Source organism: Lates calcarifer, linkage group LG20 (assembly GCF_001640805.2).
Source record: "Lates calcarifer isolate ASB-BC8 linkage group LG20, TLL_Latcal_v3, whole genome shotgun sequence".
In the NCBI taxonomy this organism is placed as follows: Eukaryota; Metazoa; Chordata; class Actinopteri; family Centropomidae; genus Lates; species Lates calcarifer.
In genome coordinates, this window is record NC_066852.1 from 1,119,741 (window position 1) to 1,142,042 (window position 22,302).

General features: G+C 42.7%; 3 protein-coding genes across 3 annotated transcripts; 1 reads left to right on the top strand and 2 right to left on the bottom strand.

The window, feature by feature from the left end:
- Positions 1-521: 521 nt before the first annotated feature.
- On the bottom strand, positions 522-2,885 carry mrpl22 (mitochondrial ribosomal protein L22). Its single transcript, XM_018700566.2, has 7 exons — positions 2,846-2,885; positions 2,707-2,758; positions 2,079-2,214; positions 1,799-1,864; positions 1,525-1,602; positions 1,286-1,355; positions 522-828 (listed from the first exon to the last, which is right to left on the bottom strand). The coding sequence occupies exons 1-7, from the start codon at positions 2,868-2,870 to the stop codon at positions 620-622; spliced, it is 636 nt and encodes a 211-aa protein (XP_018556082.1). The 5' UTR covers positions 2,871-2,885; the 3' UTR covers positions 522-619.
- Positions 2,886-3,129: 244 nt separating this feature from the next.
- On the top strand, positions 3,130-16,249 carry gemin5 (gem (nuclear organelle) associated protein 5). Its single transcript, XM_051078613.1, is given in 29 exon segments — positions 3,130-3,388; positions 4,166-4,320; positions 5,027-5,208; positions 5,526-5,677; positions 5,779-5,877; positions 6,024-6,156; positions 6,478-6,643; positions 6,768-6,980; positions 7,440-7,525; positions 7,974-8,056; positions 8,852-8,985; positions 9,507-9,580; positions 10,064-10,268; positions 10,511-10,648; positions 10,826-10,997; positions 11,105-11,199; positions 11,201-11,318; positions 11,414-11,470; positions 11,580-11,705; positions 11,945-12,040; positions 12,296-12,433; positions 12,684-12,831; positions 13,067-13,186; positions 13,265-13,475; positions 13,664-13,930; positions 14,099-14,261; positions 14,457-14,949; positions 15,561-15,648; positions 16,003-16,249. Coding segments are annotated over 29 exon segments (4,419 nt in total). The 5' UTR covers positions 3,130-3,246; the 3' UTR covers positions 16,168-16,249.
- Positions 16,250-18,402: 2,153 nt separating this feature from the next.
- Positions 18,403-22,138, bottom strand: cnot8 (CCR4-NOT transcription complex, subunit 8). The gene is made up of 7 exons (XM_018700561.2): positions 22,011-22,138; positions 20,842-21,050; positions 20,561-20,754; positions 20,056-20,217; positions 19,663-19,807; positions 19,395-19,505; positions 18,403-19,224 (listed from the first exon to the last, which is right to left on the bottom strand). Exons 2-7 carry the CDS (start codon positions 20,956-20,958, stop codon positions 19,096-19,098), a joined length of 858 nt encoding a protein of 285 aa, XP_018556077.1. The 5' UTR covers positions 20,959-21,050; positions 22,011-22,138; the 3' UTR covers positions 18,403-19,095.
- Between the last annotated feature and the right edge of the window lie 164 nt (positions 22,139-22,302).

Here is a 22,302-nt window from a genome sequence, read left to right on the forward strand (position 1 = left end):
AAGAGTGAGGCTGACAGGTCTGGACTCATGGGGAGGAGTTGTGGCGATTGCTGTCACACTAACACAGCTACCAAACCCATCACAGTGAAGCAGTGACAGTATGACAGACACACACTTGGAGCTCTATTTTCCTGAGGGTGGGTGGCACAAAAAGAGGTGCAGTAGAGGGAGCGTCACCAGCAAACTACTGGCAAACTGCAATTATAACGTCAGGTTTTCCAGTGGCTTGCACCAGCCGCTATTTCTTCAACTGCTAAAAGTAAAGATTTGGGATTAATTGAAAAATAAAAGTAAAAAATCTGTCACTTCTTCTCACAAACAGTAGTTTTAACAGTAGATCTGAGCTCTCTTAAATTGGTTATGTGTTTTGGGACAGTATGGAGACAGAGGAGTCCACTCTCTGAGAGATATCTGGGAATGACTGAGCAGCACTACATGTTAAAAATGTTGCATTTTAAGTGTGATTCAAATATATTTTCATGTACACACATGTACAGTGTAAGACAACACTAAAAAAGGCCTTGTTATCCATTCAATCATTTTTTATTTACAAATGTCACAGGACACATACACACACAGAGGCATACAGTAAAAGGTACATGTGAAACAGTCACATGATCTATAGACTGTGGATGATGGTTCGGCTCTTGAGGTTCTGGACGTACTGTTTGGCCTGGTCGAAGCTGGTCTTCTCCACTGTTTTGGGCGGCGAGCCCTCCACCAGCTTGACGAAGTAGTGACAGTAAACTTTGTCCATGATGCCAAACATCCCGCGGCCATGGTAACGGATCCTCTTCAGGTACCTTCCTTTGCCAGAGTAGGACTCAGCTGCAGGAGGGGACGGTGTGTAATGAAAAGAGTGGATGAGATAAACAGAGAGAGAAAGATAAGGGACAGTACAACTCATTGAATTCGTAGAGGTGCCTTTGAATGAAAACTGGTCAAAATAACAGAGATGGTGGTGACTCTAAGCTTATCTGTAATTACAGCTGCCACTCTATATAAATGACTCGCTCTGCTCAGCATCTGAACTCAAATAAAACCTGCTGCTTATATTCTTTAGCTAACAGCATGTGATGACTGATATGACATTACAGAGTAGTTCTGGGAAACAAAACTTTTTCATTTCATTCAAACTTTTTCATATCTATAGTGTCCAATAATATGATATCAAAGCGTTATTTCAAATGTCATGTTTTTGGTCTTAGCCATCCAGCTGCAGGGTGTTGTGTTGTATTGTGTGTCATATTGTGCAGTAAAACCCCTCGGAGCTACAGACACTCACCTACATACAGGTTGGATTTGTACTCTACATTGTGATTCTTGACTGCCTTCTCCTGAGCTTCAAGAAGGACCTGGAACAAACACATAAAGAGCTGTGACATTCATAAATACGCCTCTCTGATGGGGATGGACTGAAACACTAAGTGACATCTTAGTGAATTAAAAAGCAGTGAAAATGGGAAACAAATATTATACAGGAATTTGATTAACATTCATTTGTGACACACACATGCTACAAACCTCTTTCATGATCTTTGCGCCTTTCTTGTCGTTGAACTCCAGCTGGGCAATGGCCTCATCGATGCTCAGCCCTTGAATCTGTGAAGGAGAACAAACAGTGAGATGAAACAACAACATGAACCTGTGAGGTGTGAGGAGGCTGCTTTTTACCTGCAAATAAAAGGTTTGTACAGTCATGATGACAGATACCATATGGAAAATGTCTATTGAAATGAGATTTATTTTTGTTCTACATAAGATAAGAAGAAAAATGTATGGATGAGAAAAACCTTACCATTTTGGCCAGGTACCACATCTTGTCTTTGCTGTACTTAATCTGCCTCCTGCTGTGGTGGATCTCCTGTGGAAAAGAAATACCGAAAGTGTTGGTTTGATGTTTGCAGAGACAAGAACCAGCTTTTACACTGACATGCAGAATTTATTCCTTGGCTGATGTATAACACATATAACCACACATATACATTCTGAACTTTGTGGTTAGCGATTATATCAACTCGGTTTCCTACAGGTGACATCTGAGTGCACTTCATTTTATCATAAGCACAAAGACTCACTGCCGGTCTGCGGGGTTCGTCTGGCAGCTGAGGTGGATACACCTTCAGGTTCTTCTTCTCCCAGGCTTTTGATTCCAGTGAAGAGCTGGTGTGGAGACATGAGAGCTGCTGAGGACTGCCACCCAGAACCTGTAGCCTGGAGAGATGTGCAGGAAACAGTACAGTAAATCAACAGAACAGATTCAACCAATCTCACTCTGCTCTACTCTAATCTATTCCAAAGTCTGCCCTCTGGGAGGTGCTACAGATCTCTGTCTACTGAAATACTCAGCTTTAAGAACCAGTAATTAAATTACCATGTCATACTGAAAACAAACTCCACCGAGTTCTGTGGTGACAGTTAAAGTGTTTACAGTCTGAAGGGCTGATTCATATTTAATAACTGTTATTATTACATGGGTAAAAAGAGTCGACACCTACATCTGTCTACATACAAATTACGTATGTTGGTGTATATGATTACACAAATTAGTGAATATTTCAGTGTTACCTCGATCGCCGCCATTGTTATCGTGCAAAGATAACCTCAGTGTAACATGATTAGTATCTAAGTAGCAAATACAACCAATCGACTTCAGTTGATTTGCCCTTCTGCAGTGACAGAGCTACGTTAGCTGCGCATGTTCACGTTCTTACCTTGAGCTGTAACACTCCAGATATGTTCCTAAGAAAAGCGATACCTGAAAACAAATACAAATCAGTTAAAACATCATCAAAAGACGTAACTGATGTTAAATTTCTACATAATTGAGCTGCAGCTCTCTCACCACGTCCTGTCATTGTGGTCGCCATGTTGCATTTTTACGACTCTGTCGTGTTCGCTTTACGGTCGCAATGTTTACAGCGTCAACAGGCGAAGTTTATTATGTTATTTGTCGACTTAACTGCATATGTAACCTATTAAGTTTGGCTGCAAGTTGTCACTTATCTTTAACGGTACATTAAAACGGCAGTGTTATCCATTCCTAATTGGGGTTTAAGGCAAACTCGGCATCGGTTTGACCCAACTGAGATTCCGTACTAGGCACCCGGCAAGATTTACGACACCACGCTGACCATACGGCAGTCAGTGTTGTAGCTACGACAGTTTGGGTAACATGTGAGAAGTTTGGTTTGATTTTTGAGACTTTATTACAGATAAAAAATAATTTAAATTGCCCGAGGCGCCATGCACGAAAGGTCGCTGCCCGCCTCTCCCAACTGGTACTGCTCGCGCTGCAGTGACGTCAACAGCGACGGTTTACTGGGCGTCGGAGCCAAAAACATCATTTATTTAATTAATGTGTCTGCATCCTCCTGCAGGGTGGTAGGTGAGTCTGCTGTCATTTATGGTCATCACACAAATACACGGCTCACTCTGCTGCTCGTTTTTCACGTCCCTGTTCACAGAAATGTTAGAAACGCAGTTAAAAATCGTGTCTTTGTCAAGTTGATGTTGGGGTCTGTAGTGAGGGAAAAACTAGCATGTCAGTATCTGTTTGGAGGAGTTACAGCGCTGAACTGATTTGTTGATTAACCAGTTCGTCAGCCACAGAAACACGAATTACATCTTTGATTTAAACATCCTACTCAAGTTCAAGTAACGTCCTTTTTTAAATGGAGTGATTGAGCATTAAAACTGTATATAATCCCCTTCAGATTAGAGTCAGTCTAACAATTTTGATGATCAGTTGATCATTTAAGTTAGTTTTATTTATCAAACAAAGTCTCCCTAAACCTTTTTTCCCAGATGTGAATATTTGCTGTTTTGGCCCCTTAATAAATATCCTCTTCTTTCAAGTTTCTGTAAACGGTCAAATTGTTAGGTGTTCTTTTCTTAGACTTATATTATACTATACTATATATACTATACATTATACAGCTGTTTGAATGCTGAGTAATAATCCTCTCAGTTGGTCAAGAGATCTCCGTTATTCATAAAATCTGTGGAGTGTCTCTTGAATTGATGATGGAAATAATTGTAGGTTGCAGGTCGTTATTAGATTCTGCAGAGATATCACTGGTTGTTTCCTCATTTTCAGTACTTTGTGGCCTTTTCTTTTCTTTGCATCACAATGACACGACATCCAAATTCTCTGTGTTTTCAGGTGAGCTTGTCGGCCACAAAGACTTGGTGTCAGGCTTTTCGTTCTGTCAGCATGCAGGACAGAGCCACGTCTGTGTCAGCTCTCACAGTGATGGGAGTATTTGCTTCTGGGACTCACACAGCAAGACTCTTTTAAGCGAGCATGCAGCTCATCAGGTGAGTGTCAGAAAAAGTGTGTATGAACACAACATGCTGGCGCCCCCTGCAGGTGTCAGCATGCTTTGCACCAGCAGCAGAAAGTAAGAAGGAGACAGTTTCCCAAACACTCCTCCTCTGCTCAGACACGGTCACAGATTTTGGTTTCACATTTTTGTGCCTACATGGAGACAGTGGTCTTCTGACCCAGTCTGGAGAGAAAGTTAACCATCCGAGCTCGACAGGATGTAGAGGACAGTTCTTACTCTGCAGGGGGACAAACTGCTCAACAGATTTCTGGAGTTGGCTTCCAAACCACTCCTCTGCAGTCAGTGACTGTCTCAAGGGCATTTTAAAAACAGTTGTCAAAGTAAGACACAGCTTTGCTTACTTACTTTCCATTATATGCTTCAGATTATGCCTTCAAGGGATTTTTTCTCTGGTCTCATTTGAGAAATGGACAGACTGACAGGATGGCTAGGCTTCCATCTTTGGGGACAGATTTGGATCCTGAAATTCTGTTAATAAATATGTCCAACAATGGAGGTGAATCGTTGTCATCAAAACAAACATACTGTAAATCACTTCACTGGAGCAAGACAGCAGAGGTGGAAAAGGATTTAGGATCATAACATAGAAAACCTACCACTGAATCCAGGCTAATACATTGTTTTCATGTACGGTATCAGTGCAGTGTCTCTTAAAGCTGTTTTGTCACCACCCACAGAACCCGGTCTCAGCTGTGCACTGGTCCCCGGTGGATAAAAACCTGGTGGTGTCAGGGGATGAGAAGGGCATCGTTGTGTGTCACTGGTACCACACAGGAGACACTGCCAGCTTCTTTCCCGAGCCCAGGACCATTTTCTGCCTCACCTGCTCCCCTCACACCTGGAACGTTGTGGCCGTCGGGTAAGAAGATCAGAAGGAACACGGCTGTAGAGACCACAGTTCTGTCTTGTGGATCATGAGTCTTAAAGTAGTTTTCCTCTAAACAAAGCCCAAGATCTCAGATCTGAACCAAAATCAGACCGTCTTTAATTAGCCTCTGAAAGACATTAAAGTGTTTCCACTTTGTCACTTCAGATCAGATTCTGATCAGTCACACCAAGTAGTTTCAGTTCTCACAGACTAGCTTACAGTGAAGCTCAACCTTTATCAGTGATACTAAAGAAGCATATACTGTACATATGAGTGATTGTGACAGCGATGTTCTTACACTCTCTAAGGTATAAAGATGGAATGATCGTGCTGATTGACGTGAGTAAGAAAGGCGAGGTGATGCAGCGTCTCCGTGGACATGACGATGAGATCCATTCGCTGGTGTGGTCTCCAGTCACCGGTGAGGACACCCTCTACAACAGACCTGAGGACAGTGAAGGTAGCAGTGTGCTGTCACTTTATTGAAACACCAGCTCCACATTGGTCTGATGCAGTAGCAGCTTTTTCACCCAGTGTGTGTTCACTTTGTCCCAATGACAGCAGCTAATGGAGAGTCTGCGGGGGAGGAGAGGGGCTGCTATCTTGCCTCTGGAAGCAAAGACCAGACAGTGAGGATCTGGAGCACATCGAAGGGTAAAGGTGAGAGATTCAGCCCAGTTTAGATTTTCTGTTGATTATAGTACAGTCAGTAGTAGCTGTGCATATACACAGAGGACATTAGATCATGTGGTAAAACTGGTGTTGATCTTTGTAAATCATCTCTCTTCATCCTCCTGCACTGGCAGCTGTAATGACTCTGAAGCTGCCGTATTTGAAGAAACGAGGCTCTGCAGTCGACCCTGGGGTCAAAGAGAGACTCTGGCTCAACGTCCACTGGCCAAAGGGACGACGGACACAACTCGTGTCCAGCTGCTTCAGGTACACACACATCTTTTAACCAGAACATCAGAGGTGACCTGATGAAACATGATATCAGCAGAGCTCTGTAGTGCTTGTCAGTAACGTTGGACTGAGTAAAACCCTGAAAAGAGAGGTGTGTATGATATTTACACACCTCTTGTGTATTTATTTCCTGCTTTAATAGCAGTTAGTGTGTTTTGACTAAATGACAGGATTAATGGTATGAAATACAGTACAAGTTAAAACTAATAAAATGTGAAAACACTGTTTTTGGTGTGTTCTTTTGTTGTGTAAAGACATGATCTTATATATGTATGTGTGTGGTGTGTGTGTCTTCAGTGGTGAGTTGGTGTTGTGGGACTTGACCAGGTCAGGGAAGCAGAGGTGGACTCTGCTGGGGACATCCTCAGACAGTCAGAACCACAGCAGGATCGTCTTCAACATGAGTTCAGTTCACCTGCAGGACGACAGAGAGCTGCTCCTCAGCACCTCCATGGACAGAGAGGTGGGTCACAGCATGAGCTTTTAACAACCTTTGTTCCGACACGTCATGTCAAAGTATAATGTACAGCACTTTGACCTTTCATCCTGGTCAGTTAGAGATTTTTGGGGCTAAAACTATTTTCCAGATTAAATGCTGGGACCTGGCGTCTCTGGACTGCTGCTGGACTCTGCCCACCCTGGGTGGCTTCGTCTACAGTCTGACCTTCTCCCCTGTGGGTGCAGGGTGTCTGGCACTGGGTGTTGGCGACAACATGATCCGGGTCTGGAACACACTGACTACTCAGAACCAGTACGACACCAGGTCCTTCTGGCAGGGCATCAAGTCCAAGGTCACAGCGGTAAGATGTTGACTTCTAAAGGATGCAGCACAGCATTTAGCCTGATTCTTTCGTAATGATCTTTTTATTTGTTGTTATAAAACCAAGTGAATAGAAAAGATATTCTGTTGTGATCTATGATACGTCACCCACTGTATACCCAGAACTGACGAAAACAACTTACAGAATAGTTATAATTCATAAAGTCTGTATCTTTGGGTTTGGAAGTTTTCTCAGTTACATTTCTCTTCTATCTAAATGTCTGCTTTTTAATACATTCTTCAGCTGAGCTGCTGATAAGACCATACATACTCTCCTAAAATTTTTCATTATAATGCTCAAACCTCAGTCATGTCTGAGGTTAATGACAATGGCTGACTGATATAAGGCGTCCAGTCATTACTCCTTTCAGAAACTCTTATATGACACAAAAGAAACACTTGAGATAAGATGCATCAAGAAACTTTTTATTTGTTGCAGCTGGCGTGGCACCCGAAGAAAGAGGGATCCTTGTCTTTTGGAACAGACGACGGTAAAGTTGGAATCTACGATGTCTTCTCAAACAAGTAAGAGTCATTATTTCAAGCTTTGACTTTGTCTTGACTTATGCCACCTAAGAGTTTATTACTGAAAATGAGTCCACACATACCTGCATGTTTTTAACCCAGTTCCCTAAAGTCCAACTGCATCTCTTTTCTCTGCTCTTCTCTTTTTAGAAAAACTTGGTACCCAAAAGGGTGAAAGAGGATTTTTTTAAACACAACTTTTGTTTGTGTTCAAGGAGACTGAACAGGTCGCCTTTCAAAATGACTTGTAATGTGATTTTCAAGTGCAAAAAGAGATGACTGTTGAGATTTCAGTTGGACTTTTAGTGAAAGTCGTGGCGTTAAACCATTGCTCGGGGCCTTGTGGATCCTTCTCATAATCCCTCGAGGTCCCTAAGTTCCATTTTCCTGCAGCTGTCCACGTCCTCTATTCCTGACTGGTCATTTGTTCTGCTTCATCTCATCCTAGGCCTCCTCAGATATCGAGCTCCTATCACCGAAAAACAGTGTACACATTGGCTTGGGGACCCCCAGTCCCCCCAATGTCATTTGGTAAGTTCCTAATGAACCCTTAGCAACTGCTGTTGTTGCTCTGAACGCTCTGACCCAGCAAAAATGCTGTTGGTGGGATGCCGAAAAGCAGCTAGTCAGCGAAAAAAAAGCCCAAACATCTCTACACGCCCTTTTGTAATCGACTCTGTAATTGAATGAGCTCAGAAAACACTTACTGCTCACCTCCCTCCACTTCAGCTGCTCGTGGGGAAATCAAGACGCAGGAAGTTGATTTTACCAGCTGTCTGCAGATGACATCTTGATTAGCGTATCAGTCACTCTGCTTCGAAGCTGTAAATGTAATTGTTACCGTGCCAACAATCTGCTGATGGCCCCTAAACGAACAAAAGGAGCCACTAATTTGTTTACCCATAGCACTGGCACTGTTTCAGCTCAGGTCATGTTTCTCATTGGTTCAGGTTGTCACAATGACTTACAATAGGTGTGCAGAGGAAATTAGGACCAGCTGCTTCCTCTGTCTCTGGATATCTTAAGACTGTCGACTGTCATGTTCCTTTTTGTTCTTTATATCTAAATCCTTTGCACAGTAAATGTTATAAAATACAGGGAAAACTAGACTGTTCAGATCACCTGCTGTTTCCATTCCAATCTTAAAAACATAAGATGAGTGCAAATATACACCTGTCAGTGTAAAAGGACCAGGACCCATTTTAATGAATGTGTTTGGCAATGCTGCTCGTTTGAGCCATCAGACAAGTTTAAATCAAGGCATGATGTTGTTTGATATAAGGTGTTTGCTTTTGGCTTCATGCAGAATCTGTGTGTGATGTTCAGGTGCAGGAGGCAAGTCGTCCTACAGCCTGTACAGCTGTGCTGGTGAAGGTGTCATCCTGCAGCACGATCCGTCTAAGCTGAGCGGAGAGGCGTCAGACATCGACAAGCTCATCAGAGACACTAACAACATCAAGGTGGGAGAGGCGTTAATGTGATGATGGTGTCATTCCTGAGGCCCTTTCCTCTGCAGTCTGTGCTTTTTCTGAGGTGTTGGTGATGTGTGGTTCAGTGAGAAGATTGTGGCACTATTCCTTTAACGTTCTTCATCCAACAACATGTTTCCTCACAATGAGTCTATCAATTTACCAATCATCCCTCCAGCTCTATTCAGAATCCTGAAGCTGTTAAGTTCCTCCAGGATTCATACTGGTGTTTCTGCATGACATTAGAAAGCAGCAGCTAGATGGTGTGTTGGACCAGTCCTGATCTGTGTCTGTTCTTTACATTCATGTGAAACCTGACAAATGCAGCTCGATGTGGAGAGCGAACCCGGGAAATTCACACAAGAAGTCCACAGACTTCAGGTTCTCAGTGTCAAGATGTTAGTCAAGCGGATAATGTGTCTCCTGGCTCTGACAGTTTGTTGTGTGTTTGCGCTGAATGTGAATGGAAGTGATTTGAATAGGTTATAAAGGTGATCTCTGCTCCCCAACAGCACAAGCTGTCCCCACACACTGACCTCAGCTGGAAGCCAGATGGGAAAGTGGTTGCCATCGGCAACGAGGACGGGTGAGTGAACGGCCAGGCTCAACTTTTCTCATAACAAACCAGCAGCCTGTGGAGTCCTGGGAGGGACCAACTGTCCACTGACAGTGCACAGTCTTAAGGCTACAGAAAAATGGATTAGTTTCTGTGTGAACGGTTTCACTCTGTTGACTGGGTCACATTCTGAGTTTATGACTGGGTGTCACACTAAAACATCCCAAACCTCACAGGTTTACAGTAAGAATTAAAAGACGCTGTCGTCTGTTCCAGTCATGTGATACTATGGCAGTGGTGTATTTACAGCTTATTATAATTTTACTCTTTTACACAGATCACATTTTCTTCAAAATCCATTTAAAGGAAGAGAAATTCATCAGCTCATTGAATCCAATCATGTTCTTTTTCTACAATATATTGAGTTTGTGAAGTTGTTTTTCTCCATATTTGAATGTTTTTATGTTGCAGGCTTTTATCAGCAAATGTCTGACCATATGCTCTCTGCTGTAGGTGTATTGATGTGTATCAGGCTCCCAGTCTGAAGCTGTTGTGCAGCATCCAGCAACACCACAAGATCATCAACACACTGCGGTGGCATCACGACCACAGCTCTCCACCTGAGCTACACTGCCTCCTGGCCTCGGGCTCCAGCAACGCCATCGTCTATGTGCATGATCTCCTGCTCCATTATAGGTGGGAGGAGACCACACATTGTGTTATTCAGCCCATACAATGAATTTCCCTTTAATTTCCCACTACATAAATCTCAGCTGACAAGTCTAACTGAACTGTCACTGTCCAAATACTGAAAACCACACATTACCACATTAGTGATGGAACGTTTAAAAAACTTCATCTTCCCAGCAATTAAGCTTAACGGGCAACAGGGGTGTAATGATGTGTACCAGTCAAAGGGCTTGGTAAGAATTAGTGAAGATGTTTTGTTTTTGTGCAGAGACTCCTCCAGAGAGCCCTGTGGTGTTGACAGAGCCGTATCGCAGGCTGTGTGGTCATACAGCTAAAATTACCAGCATGGCCTGGAGTCCACACCATGAGGCCCGATTGGTCACTGTCTCATATGATGGCACAGCTCAGGTCAGTACCAGGCCAGCACCATGAGTGTAAAACCATGATAATGTTCCTGTCTTTTAGGTTCACTGCTGATCCAATGTGGGCACTTTGTTTCTCTTTCTTTGTAATCGCTCCTTCATTGTCATTTACCCTCTTTAAGAAAGTTTGGGGTAACACTGCTGGATGTTTTGTTGTGCTCAGGTGTGGGATGTGCTGCAGGAGGAAGCTGTCTCTAACTACCGGGGTCACGTGGGTTACCTGCTGTGTGTGGACTGGTCGCCTGTTGATCCTGATGTGATCTGGACTGGAGGGAAGGACTTCACCGTGCAGGAGTGGAGAGTTTCTAAACAAGAGTTTACAAAGCCACCTAAAGGTGAACATCAGAACCACATCCTCCAAGACTCAACAATGGAGTAAAGAAAACTTTCTTTCTGTTGATGTAAGCAGTACACTGTAACGTTCGCTTGCTTCTCCTCTCAGGGAAAAAGATGGCTGAGCTGAGGGAGAAGAAGAGGACCAATCCTAAGCAGAAGAAGAAGAACAATAAAGCGTCAGGGGCCGGAGGCGCTGCGGCTGTCAGAGATGAATGGGGGGCCAGTTACAGGAGGAGAGAAGATTGTGACGGGACAGGAGCTGTCTGCTGAGGATGAAGAAGATGAAGTCAGCTCAACAAGCAGTCCTGTTCCTCCACCAGGTAACAGAGTAGGAAAAACAGTCGACAGATGTGAAAAATGTTAAGATTGTTGAGACCTTCAAGTGTTACAAATTTATTCTGACGTTTTGTTTCAGCCACTTTTGAGATACAGAGAAAATCCACTACTGCTGCTAAGAGCAAAGACAAACCAGGTGGAGTCTGCACTTTCATTTTAGAAACAACTTGAGCTGGATGTATTTTTGATTTTGTGTGTGTGTATGCTTCATGTCTAAGTGTATGGATTTGTTTCTGTGCTTCCAGACACAAACCTGCTGAAGAAGAAGAAGCCTCGCTCCATGCTGCCCATCAGTACATCCATGGACCATCGGCCCAAAGAGGAGCTGCTGCAGGACTGCATCACTCTGGCCTCTGTCAAACACACCAGTGGTGAGACAGACTCTGCCACAGGCTAGTTTTATTAACTGGTTTGGACAGTGAGGGTGACTGTTTATAATGTGGATGAGTCAGAACAAGTGATTACTTTACCTTCACACTTTTTTCCATCTGGTTTTAGTTTAGATTAGACAAGATTTGAGTTCAGTTTTATTGTCACTGCACAGTCATACCTTCTCTAAGCATGGATTAGCTAGTTTACCTGCCAATGTGTGTATGTGTCTGTTTCCCAGTGCCCCCTGCAGGCTGTGTCCCAGGCCAGGGAGAGCACATCCATCTAGGCCTCTTCTCTGACAGACAGGCTCTGCAGCGCATGTTTGAGTCTGAAGGTATGTGTTATTTCTCTCAGCCTGGCAATAACTGTTTTCCTGTGCTGTGTATCAGATCAACACTGTACAGTTGCTAAATGTTCTCTTGTTGTATTAACCAGACACGACACAGTGTGTGGCCCTTTAGCTATAAATTCTCTGTCGTTTAAATGCTATTATGTGCTTGTGATATAAATAAGATGTATGTCCACCTTGTTTAAGCTCAGATGTCGTGTCAGTGTAGTTCTTCACGTTGCTGTGTGTGTTGTTCTTCAGAGGAGGGTCACGTGGAGGCGGGTCACTACGACTCTGTTGTGTACCTGCGACTGTGGAGTGGAGACGTGGAGGGAGCGCTGCAGCTCGCCACAGAGAAAGGAGAGCTGAATGACCACCTGCTTTCCATCGCTCCTATGGGTGATGACTTTCATATTGATTTCTGTTGATTTAAAACTGGGCTTTGGCAGATACTATTAACCTATTACATTTAGTTAGTTTAAAAACTGGAGGGCTGAGTTTTGACTATCTCCAAATTTTAAATAAATCAGAAATGTTCAGTCTCGTGGTCTGGTAACACCATGCAAACCTTGCTTCTTGATTTGCTTTCATCGATCTTTGCTTCTGATTTTGAAACTGGGAAAAAAATTTGTTGTGTCTGCTCCTCCAGCTGGGTTCAAGGTGTGGAGCCAGACAGTGGAGGCCTACGTCAAGCAGCTGTGTCTGCAGGAGCAGTACCTGAAGGCAGCATCTCACCTACTATCAATCAACAAGCTGTATGAGGCCATCGACCTGCTGCACTCACACAAGCTCTACAGGTTCACTTCACTTTAATCTTTCAGTTTTTATATTCAGACAATTATTGATTTATTTCTTTACTTTTTGATAATAGAACTACACAGTGTTGTTGTTCTGTCTCCCATTACACCAAATTAATAAGGCAGTTCATTTTATTTTGAAATGTCAAGCTGATCTTGGTGTGCTTCTAGTTGTCAGTGCCATCAGCAGGTGTTAGTCATATTCAACAGATCAGATGTGTGTGTTTTATGTCAGGGAGGCCATAGCTCTGGCGAAAGCCAGGCTGCCAGCAGACGAGCCGATCCTGAAGGAGCTGTACAGCTCCTGGGCTGCCGTGCTGGAGAAGGACGGACATTTCTCTGCCGCTGCTAAATGGTGAGAACATGTAAGATTTAGGGAATCTTCCTATCTTCTCTTTGCAAACATTTTTTAAACCTGCAACTCTTCTCTCAGTTACTTGGCTTCTGGGGCCAGTTTTGACGCTGCAAAAGTCATCGCCAGGAAGAACGACGTCTCCTCTCTGAGGGCGGCGGCCAGTCTAGCGAGAATTTCTGGGGAGGTCACTCTGGCTCAGTCACTGGCACTGAGGTGTGCTAAAGACCTGGCTGCTGCTCAGAACTGGGTTGAAGCCCAGGAGGTCCTGAGCTCACAGGAGAGTTTGCTGGTTAGTGGCAAAAACATCATGAACAAAGTTAAAGTCTGATCTTACCTTTTCAGTTCTTTATCATTAGAGTACACTATGTGAGCTTTTCAGGATTGTCAGGAATCTTTTTACCATTTTGGATTAAAGATCTGAAAAAGATGTGAAATCCCCAAATTACTGAACTGAATAATGACTTCCATCATCTGTAGGTCCACAGGCTGCATCTCTGCGTCACTGAGCTGCTGTCTGCGATTTTGGCAGACTCCGTTGTTGTATCTCAGTCCTCAGTCTCCAGTCACCCATGGGCGTCGCCAGGTGACGGTCACATCAGCATCCAGGACCGAGTGAGAGTCGTGTGGGAGGAGCAGTTTGGTGTTTCACAGACGTCAGCAGGACATCACAGCGCCAGAGCTCTCCTGCAGGAGCTGAAGTCTGTGGACAGTCCAGCACCCAGTGCCAGTATCCCCTTCAGACAGGTACAGAGTCCTCAAACTGCTGGCTTGATTTAAATAGTATATAGGCAAACAGCACTTATTGAAAAGCAGTGACTCTTTCAAGTCAGAGCAAAAACATATTCAGATATATTGACCTCTTTACAGTTCCAGCTGTTTCCTGTATCCATGCGTCTCTCTCTCCGTCCCCAGGTTCTGCTGTATTCATCCCTCCATCTGACCCATTCTGTATTGAGCTGGTTGTTGGACGATGATGAACAGCTGATAAAGGAGCTGTGGCAGGCAGTGGCGTGGCTTAGAGACTCAGGACACTTCTGTGCCTCTGCAGAGTTCTGCAGGCTGCTGTTCCCTGATGGTACATCTGTCTGATCAAAAAATATTTCTGTATTGGTGTTCCTAAAGGTTTTTGTTCTAATTGATTTGGTGACACCCTGTGGTGACTGATCGCTTTTATTGAGTTAATCATCCAGGAAAAATGCCAAACACACTCTGGTTCCAGTCTCTGGCTTTCTGGTTTTTCATACATTTTTCTCTTTGTCTGTTTCATCAGGTGACGTCACTGTTTGTTCCGGGAAACATCCCAAGACACTTCATCTCACAGGAGAAGAAGCCAAAGCTGCTGCCAACAGCCTGCAGGCCTTCGTCCATTACCACCGTCTGTATGAATGCTGGTGGAGCATCTCAGCCAGGAATCAGAAGATCCACAACGGACTTTCCGTCTCAGCTGCTGGAGACGAGGTGAACGACAGAGTGATGAACGGAGGAATATCAGAGTCAGGAGAGAGCGTCTGCCCACCTACCAGAAGGCTGGAGAAACTGGACTTAGATGCGTCACTTCTTCTGTCTGAGTCTCATGCTGCCTGTCAGGCCGCCCAGAGGTCCATTAGAGAGATCCAGGAGCGGTTGGCTGCCATGGTGCTGCAGCACAGCCGGGCCCCGGGAGGGCAGCTTGGCTCTGGGGAGAAACAAGCTGACACACCCACACAGATATACTCCACCAGAGAGTCACCGGACAGACAGGGGTCTGCTGATGCTGGGAAACGGTGAGGGCTCTGTGACTGATGATCGACTTATTTGTTCTTTTCCATTTTTTGAGTTTTGGGTTGGAAGCTATAAATACATATTCAGAGCACTGCTAAGTGGAAGCTTTAATTCCAGAAACACATGCAGTTGGCCTTATTTTAGGAAAAACCTCATGCTAAACATGCCTTTTCTTCAAATCTTTAAGTGTGTGAAAAGTGGTCGTATGACTCTTTACATGAAACTGAATCAGCAGCAGGCAGTGAACATGCCAGCAAGTACAGACGTTTTGTGAGGTGGACCTATAGTGGTGGAAAGTTCTGTACATGTACTGTAGTTAGGAGCACTTTTTAAGAATATAATGCAGTTACAGATAAAACTACCCAAAAATAAACAGGGACAATTTTTCTGCACAATGAGCACTTTGACCTTTGATACATTAAGTACATACTTTGGAGACTTAGCTATTGTTGTTAACTTATTGCCAGAGATGTCTGAAATATTAAGCTCATTGATGTCAACCAGTGAAGATTTCACGTTCATGTTTAAACTGCTTGAATGGATTGGTTATTGAGCCTTATCTAATGTCCAACAGTTTGATTGTTGATCTAAGTGTCTGTGCTCTCTCCCTCAGGCCTGATGACCAGGAGTCTTTCCTCTCTTTGTCTTCCAAGATGTCAGAGCACCAGAAACAGCTGGCTGACCTTCCAGAAACAATCAAGGTACAACTCCTCACACAACACATGCAGTATGAGATCATAGGAGAGTGTGTACGCTTTCCAGATATTCTCTTTAAACATAACAAAGTGTCTATAACAAATTTCATGTCAATCTATCCAATCCTTGTCATGTCACTGAAAACTCAAAATGTCAACCTGCTGGCAATGCTAGAGGAGATGTTAGTGGGATTCTTCCTGTGGGGATAATGAATATTTGTACAAAATGTTATTAAAACAGAATTTTTCTAGGTGGTGAATTTAGCTCTGAACTCCTGAAGGCTCAAAGAAGTGCAACCACATCTCATTGGCTCAATCTTCAGTGCTAATGCACTTTTACATCTCTGTGTTTTCTCTCAGATGTATCCTCATCCAGATGTTGTTGAATGTTGCCTTATTCTCCTGCACTTCACCAAGTCTTCAACATCTGTTTCTGAGTCCCTGCAACAAGAGGCCAAAGATTTGCTCCGTAAATACGGATCAAGTCCGTCTGTCCTGAAATCCTCCCGACCATTCCTCACCTGAATCTCTCCCTACTGGACTGAAAGAAGCACTTCCATTGCACAGCTGTTTGTTGAATTAAAAAATATCTTTAATCACAAAATGATGGAGCATCCTGAGTCAGTTTTATTCTACACCCACACAGGGTTCAGGTAACAGTTAAGTGATGTGTCATTTGTTGCTAGGCAAGATTCCAGTTTGTTTAATAAACTCCTGTGTCATAATTTGACTGCTTATGGTTAGGGCTACACTGATAAATTAGGGTTAGGGTTACAATGATAAATTAGGGTTAGGGTTAGGGTTAGGGGTTAGGGTTACACTGGTAAATTAGGGTTAGGGTTACACTGATAAACTAGGGTTAGGGTTAGGGTTAGGGTTACAATGATAGGGTTAGGGTTACAATGATAAACTAGGGTTAGGGTTAGGGTTACAATAATAAACTAGGGTTAGGGTTACAATGATAGGGTTAGGGTTACAATAATAAACTAGGGTTAGGGTTACAATGATAGGGTTAGGGTTACAATAATAAACTAGGGTTAGGGTTACAATAATAAACTAGGGTTAGGGTTAGGGTTACAATAATAAATTAGGGTTAGGGTTAGGGTTACATTTATAAACTAGGGTTAGGGTTAGGGTTAGGGTTACAATGATAAACTAGGGTTATGGTTACACTGATAAACTAGGGTTAGGGTTAGGGTTACAATGATAGGGTTAGGTTTAGGTTTACAATGAAACTAGGGTTACGGTTACACTGATAAACTAGGGTTAGGGTTAGGGTTAGGGTTACAATGAAACTAGGGTTACGGTTACACTGATAAACTAGGGTTAGGGTTACAATGATAGGGTTAGGTTTAGGTTTACAATGAAACTAGGGTTACGGTTACACTGATAAACTAGGGTTAGGGTTAGGGTTAGGGTTACAATGATAAACTAGGGTTAGGGTTACAATGATAGGGTTAGGGTTACAATAATAAACTAGGGTTAGGGTTACAATAATAAACTAGGGTTAGGGTTAGGGTTACAATAATAAGTTAGGGTTAGGGTTACAATAATAAACTAGGGTTAGGGTTAGGGTTACAATAATAAATTAGGGTTAGGGTTAGGGTTACATTTATAAACTAGGGTTAGGGTTAGGGTTAGGGTTACAATGATAAACTAGGGTTATGGTTACACTGATAAACTAGGGTTAGGGTTAGGGTTACAATGATAGGGTTAGGTTTAGGTTTACAATGAAACTAGGGTTACGGTTACACTGATAAACTAGGGTTAGGGTTAGGGTTAGGGTTACAATGATAAACTAGGGTTAGGGTTAGGGTTACAATAATAAATTAGGGTTAGGGTTAGGGTTACAATAATAAACTAGGGTTAGGGTTACACTGATAAACTAGGGTTAGGGTTAGGGTTACAATGAAACTAGGGTTACGGTTACACTGATAAACTAGGGTTAGGGTTAGGGTTAGGGTTACAATGATAGGGTTACGGTTACACTGATAAACTAGGGTTAGGGTTACAATGATAGGGTTAGGGTTAGGGTTACAATGAAACTAGGGTTACGGTTACACTGATAAACTAGGGTTAGGGTTACAATGATAGGGTTACGGTTACACTGATAAACTAGGGTTAGGGTTACACTGGTAAATTAGGGTTAGGGTTAGGGTTACACTGATAAATTAGGGTTAGGGTTACACTGGTAAATTAGGATTATACTGGTGAATGTGAGGATTTACAGCTTTTCTGTTTCATAACATCATAATTTGAACTTTTTTGGATTCTGAAAAGTTACTTGGCTCACTTTCGAACCGGGAAAATCTAGTGTGAATGGAACAACTAAACAATTAGTCATTCAGATCAAGCTGATAATGAAGCTGGGGTTAAGTGTAACTTTTGGTTAAATCTTATTGTTATCTAATTTTAATTTTTAAAATCACAATGTCCCAGAGCCAAAGTTGATATCTTTAAAATCATCACTTCAAAACCCAAAGATAGATTCAGACTGCAAAGTTATAACACAGAGAAAAGCTAGAATCGATTGGCAAGAATAGTTGATCAGTAACTGTCAAATAATCAATTAATTGTTTCAGCACTAGTTGCGGTTTTAAAGAATCAGGGTGTAGACAACTTCCTGAAGTTTGGCTGAAGTCTCATCTACTAAGCCACAGATTCTAGGCGTGAAGCTCCAATGACCTGAACCCTTTTAAACTTTTAAATATCAGACAAGCTGTGTGTGAGTGTGGTTTAAAGAAAGATCAAATACTAAACTTTTACATTCAAAATACAAAACAATTTAATATACAACTGTTTAAAACAATGTAGAATGTAAAAACAACAGTAACCACAACATCTGTAAACCTGACGGTGGACAGTTTGGTTTGGTGAGTGAATATACAGAACAGTAGTAGTTTTCCCATTGAAACACATGCATAACCAAGCACAGTTATACACTGTTAAAAGTTTCTGAAAGTGGAAAAGAGCTAAAACATTTTTATTCTCATCAAAATTATACATTTTAATTTACAGGCCCTTCCAGCATTAACTTAAAAAAAAAAGAAATCCCTGCAACAAGAGACAAGTCCTGCTGATGAGGAGAATAGTCTGAACTGAGGAATCTGACTGGTCTTGTCAAAGTTTGGTCTGAAATCACAGTGTGATACAGGAGCTGGTCCCATGCTGAAAAGAAGGGTGTTACTAATGCTGTAAATGAAAAAGATTTTTAAAAAGTGTTCTGAATATATGGCCATATACTCGGTAAAAGTGACTTAAAAAGAAACGTGTGAGCCAGTGAGGCATCCACTGTCACTGTGAGTCCAGTTTACAGTCACTCAGGAGGGAAATTTAAAGAAATATTTACTTTTGTCTTGTTCAGGGATTGAGTGCTGAGGGAGATCAGGGGGGAAATCTGCTGGTTGGGTTTTAAAACAAGTGCGAATTCCACTTGAAAAGTCGAGCGCTCGGTCAGTGCTTGTTGTTTGTCTCCTCCTGGCCCGAGCTGGAGATGCCGTTCTGGGGTTGGCTGGAGCCCGAACCCAAGCCGTACAATCTCCCACAATACTTTGCGTCGTCAATGTTGTCTTCAAAGAAAAGCTGAAAAAAAAGGAAAAAGTTTCACATAAATGACTAGTGTATTTTAAACCCTTTCTGTTCCTTTACACTCCTCGATCTATTTAACCATAAAGATTACATTTTATTAGTCTTATTTTGTACTATGAAAGTTTATTCTGTTAAATGTTGTGTGGATGTTTTTGTGCTCGTACCTCTTTCATCCTGAAGAACGCCATGCCAGTGAGCAACGAGTCTGATCCAGCCTGATGCTGCCGCCCGATCCTCTTCAGCTCCAGCTGGTCCGCCACTTCCTGGAGTCCCCCCTGCACAGATACACAGCAGTCAGATGTGTCAAGACTGGATATGATCTGATGGATTATGTCTTCTTATATCTACAAGTGGAGTCTTAAACAACACCTGAGATGCAATGATAACAAAATTACTCTGCCCTTCCCCTGCATATGTGTATCCATACCATACCTTTAAGTTCTTGCAGCTTTTCATCAAGTATTTGACGTCGTAGATTGCAGGGAAGAACAGGTTGAGGATCTGGAAGAAGTCGTGTTCCTCCTCAGGGAGCCGTGCGTCTGTCAGGAGCTTCACCAGATACCCAAAGTCATAGCCACTGGAAGATACAGAACAGAGGAGGAGGGCTCAGGTCAGGGTGGCTGGATTACACTGAAGTTACTGGATTTGAACTGGCACACACATACAGGGCTCAAAGTTAAACCCTGTGTTAAAGTACTTAAGTGCAGCTAATGGGAAACCTGCAATATCTATAAAAAGAAATGCAGTCATTTTATTTGAGACGTATTCAGGGTTGTCTGAACTGGCATTAGCAACGCAAAAGCTGAATCAAAACAAACAACTGACCTGTGAAAGGAGAGCCACTTCACATTTTCACACAGGACCAGACCAGATGTCATGAGGAGCTCAGCAAAGTAGAGTGTGTCGATTCCTTCTTCTTCGTGTTTTTTAAACTGGAGGCCGGAGTTCTGGAGCAGGTCTATGGAGTCCTGTGAGTACATGTCTTCTCTGTGAAAAACAAAAACAGACATTGAGGTGGTGTTACATCAAGCTCAACCATCTGCTGATAAATCTTTAAGTAAAGCTGATCACAACTTCATCCAGCAAAGCCTTGATAATGTAAAACAAACAAACAAACAAAATACACATAAACTACTTGTACATTACTGGCTTGTAATATCGACTCCACTTTCTGTTTCAGTATCAGCAACTTTTAGTGCAACCTTCAACTCTATCAGAAGTGAGGAAAGATAAGCAAACCCCAGGCTGTTCTCTGAAACGATGAAAACACCTGGCTGAATTTTTAGCAAGTGCTAGAACAAAGAAAAGAGGAGAGTAACAGGTCGCCTACGTGAGGTTGAATTTGAAGTTGAACTGCCACGTCGTCGTGCCGGGGGGATAGTCTCCATCCTCATTCATGAACGTGAGCCCGAGCTGGATGATCTTCAGGAGGTCGACGTTACACCTCAGCAGCTGGTACTGGTAGTCCACTGTGCTGCGAAACTCGCCAATCGGTCGGACGACGACTCCAGGGAATTCTGTGTCCTGGTGAACAATAAAGACACATGAGTCCTCCATCTATGATCATCATCACTCAGTTAAACACCACCAGCAACAATGAAGGTGTCCTACCATGGCAATGTAATTATAGCTTTGGATAATCTGCCTGATCTTCCTCATTTCGTCCTCCACATTGCTCGCCCAGACCTCACAGATTATCTGACTGGAATCTGTAAGTGCGGCTGGCATGTTGGCAGGTCAAGTAGAGAGCTAAAACCCCAACAATCCCACAGTGCTTGTACAGATATGAAGCAGAGGCAGTGTGATGAAGAGAGACAACTCTGTAAGAGGATGGAAAGGAGGAGTTAGTTAGAATCTCACATTACCTTTAGCACCAAAGAGTTATCACAGAAGAGGTAACTTTACTAAAAGAAGCCAAGTCCCAAAGTCATGTCTTCAAAGTGTTCAGCTTTTGTCTTAACACACACACAAATGCATGGATACTTCAATTATGGTGATATGAGCCAAACAGACTGATTAAACTGTAAAATGCTATGAGCCACTATGTTCTCAAAAAAGCCAGAAAAAATTACATTACAGTTACATTAGGTACACCACCTAGCTAAAACCAGTGCACTCCAACACAACAACCCTACAATAAACTCTACCTTTCCCTTTCCAACGGTAATAAATTTAAAGTTTTGTTGAACCTGTTTCAAAGGAGTGCAGGTCCATATTTATGGTCATGCTGGAGGCTGCTGTTTCAATGCTGTTATACTACGAGGTGTTTTTAATATTTAGCCTTTTTCATTCACATTCAGTTCATTTAGAATGGGTATACAAGTCGGTTTCCTCTTATAGGAACTAACCTTGTGCCACTATAACACCAAGACAACCTTATTTTATTTCGCTGCTGTTTATAATTTGAGGCTAGCTAGCCTAACTGAAAACCAACAAAGTGACACCAGATTTGACGAGCGTTCCTCTTAACTAAGGATATTTGGGAAGAGTTAGCACATTTTAACAATTCGGGCTGTTTTAGTGACTACACAACTTGAAATAGTATTAATAATAGCCCACGACGTTGCAGCGAGAAGCTAAAGAAGTAGCCGATGGTTGAGCATGGACGGCTAACGTTTACAGGCTAATCCTCGCGTTATCGAACAAGCTAACCTCATTTCTGGGGCACAGTTACATGAAACCGCTTTGCTTTTTCACTTAAAGATATCTCACAACAGCTACACACACAGCAGACACGGCAGAGTGTTACTGTGGAAAGTATAAATATAGTAATGGTTTACCAGAGAATTTCCTCGACGTAACCTGCCGAGCTAGCTGATAGCGCCACTGTACTTTCTTCTTCTTCGTTTGCTCCCGCTGCTTCTTCTTCTTTGTGTTCATTGGCGGACACTCAATCAGATGATAAATGCGTACACCTCCACCTAGTGTACTGGAGTGGGTAACGGCGTTAAATAAACCGTTACATTATGTGGGCTAAACTGATCATTTTTGTCACATAAAATTAACAAAATTCGCTCCATTTTTACCAGTTGCAACAACAACAAAAATCTTTACACAGATAATTTTTATGGA

What these genes read in the sequence shown, in the direction of transcription:
- cnot8 (XM_018700561.2), bottom strand. Translation starts at nt 20,958, where the DNA reads ATGCCAGCCGCACTTACAGATTCCAGTCAGATAATCTGTGAGGTCTGG. An exon ending in AACTTCAAATTCAACCTCAC is followed by an intron (nt 20,218 to 20,560) that starts GTAGGCGACCTG and finishes TGTTTTTCACAG; the next exon opens with AGAAGACATGTACTCACAGG. An exon ending in AAAGCTGCAAGAACTTAAAG is followed by an intron (nt 19,506 to 19,662) that starts GTATGGTATGGA and finishes GTATCTGTGCAG; the next exon opens with GGGGGACTCCAGGAAGTGGC.
- mrpl22 (XM_018700566.2), bottom strand. Translation starts at nt 2,870, where the DNA reads ATGGCGACCACAATGACAGGACGTG. An exon ending in TGTGGTACCTGGCCAAAATG is followed by an intron (nt 1,603 to 1,798) that starts GTAAGGTTTTTC and finishes TCTCCTTCACAG; the next exon opens with ATTCAAGGGCTGAGCATCGA. An exon ending in GCGCAAAGATCATGAAAGAG is followed by an intron (nt 1,356 to 1,524) that starts GTTTGTAGCATG and finishes TGTTTGTTCCAG; the next exon opens with GTCCTTCTTGAAGCTCAGGA.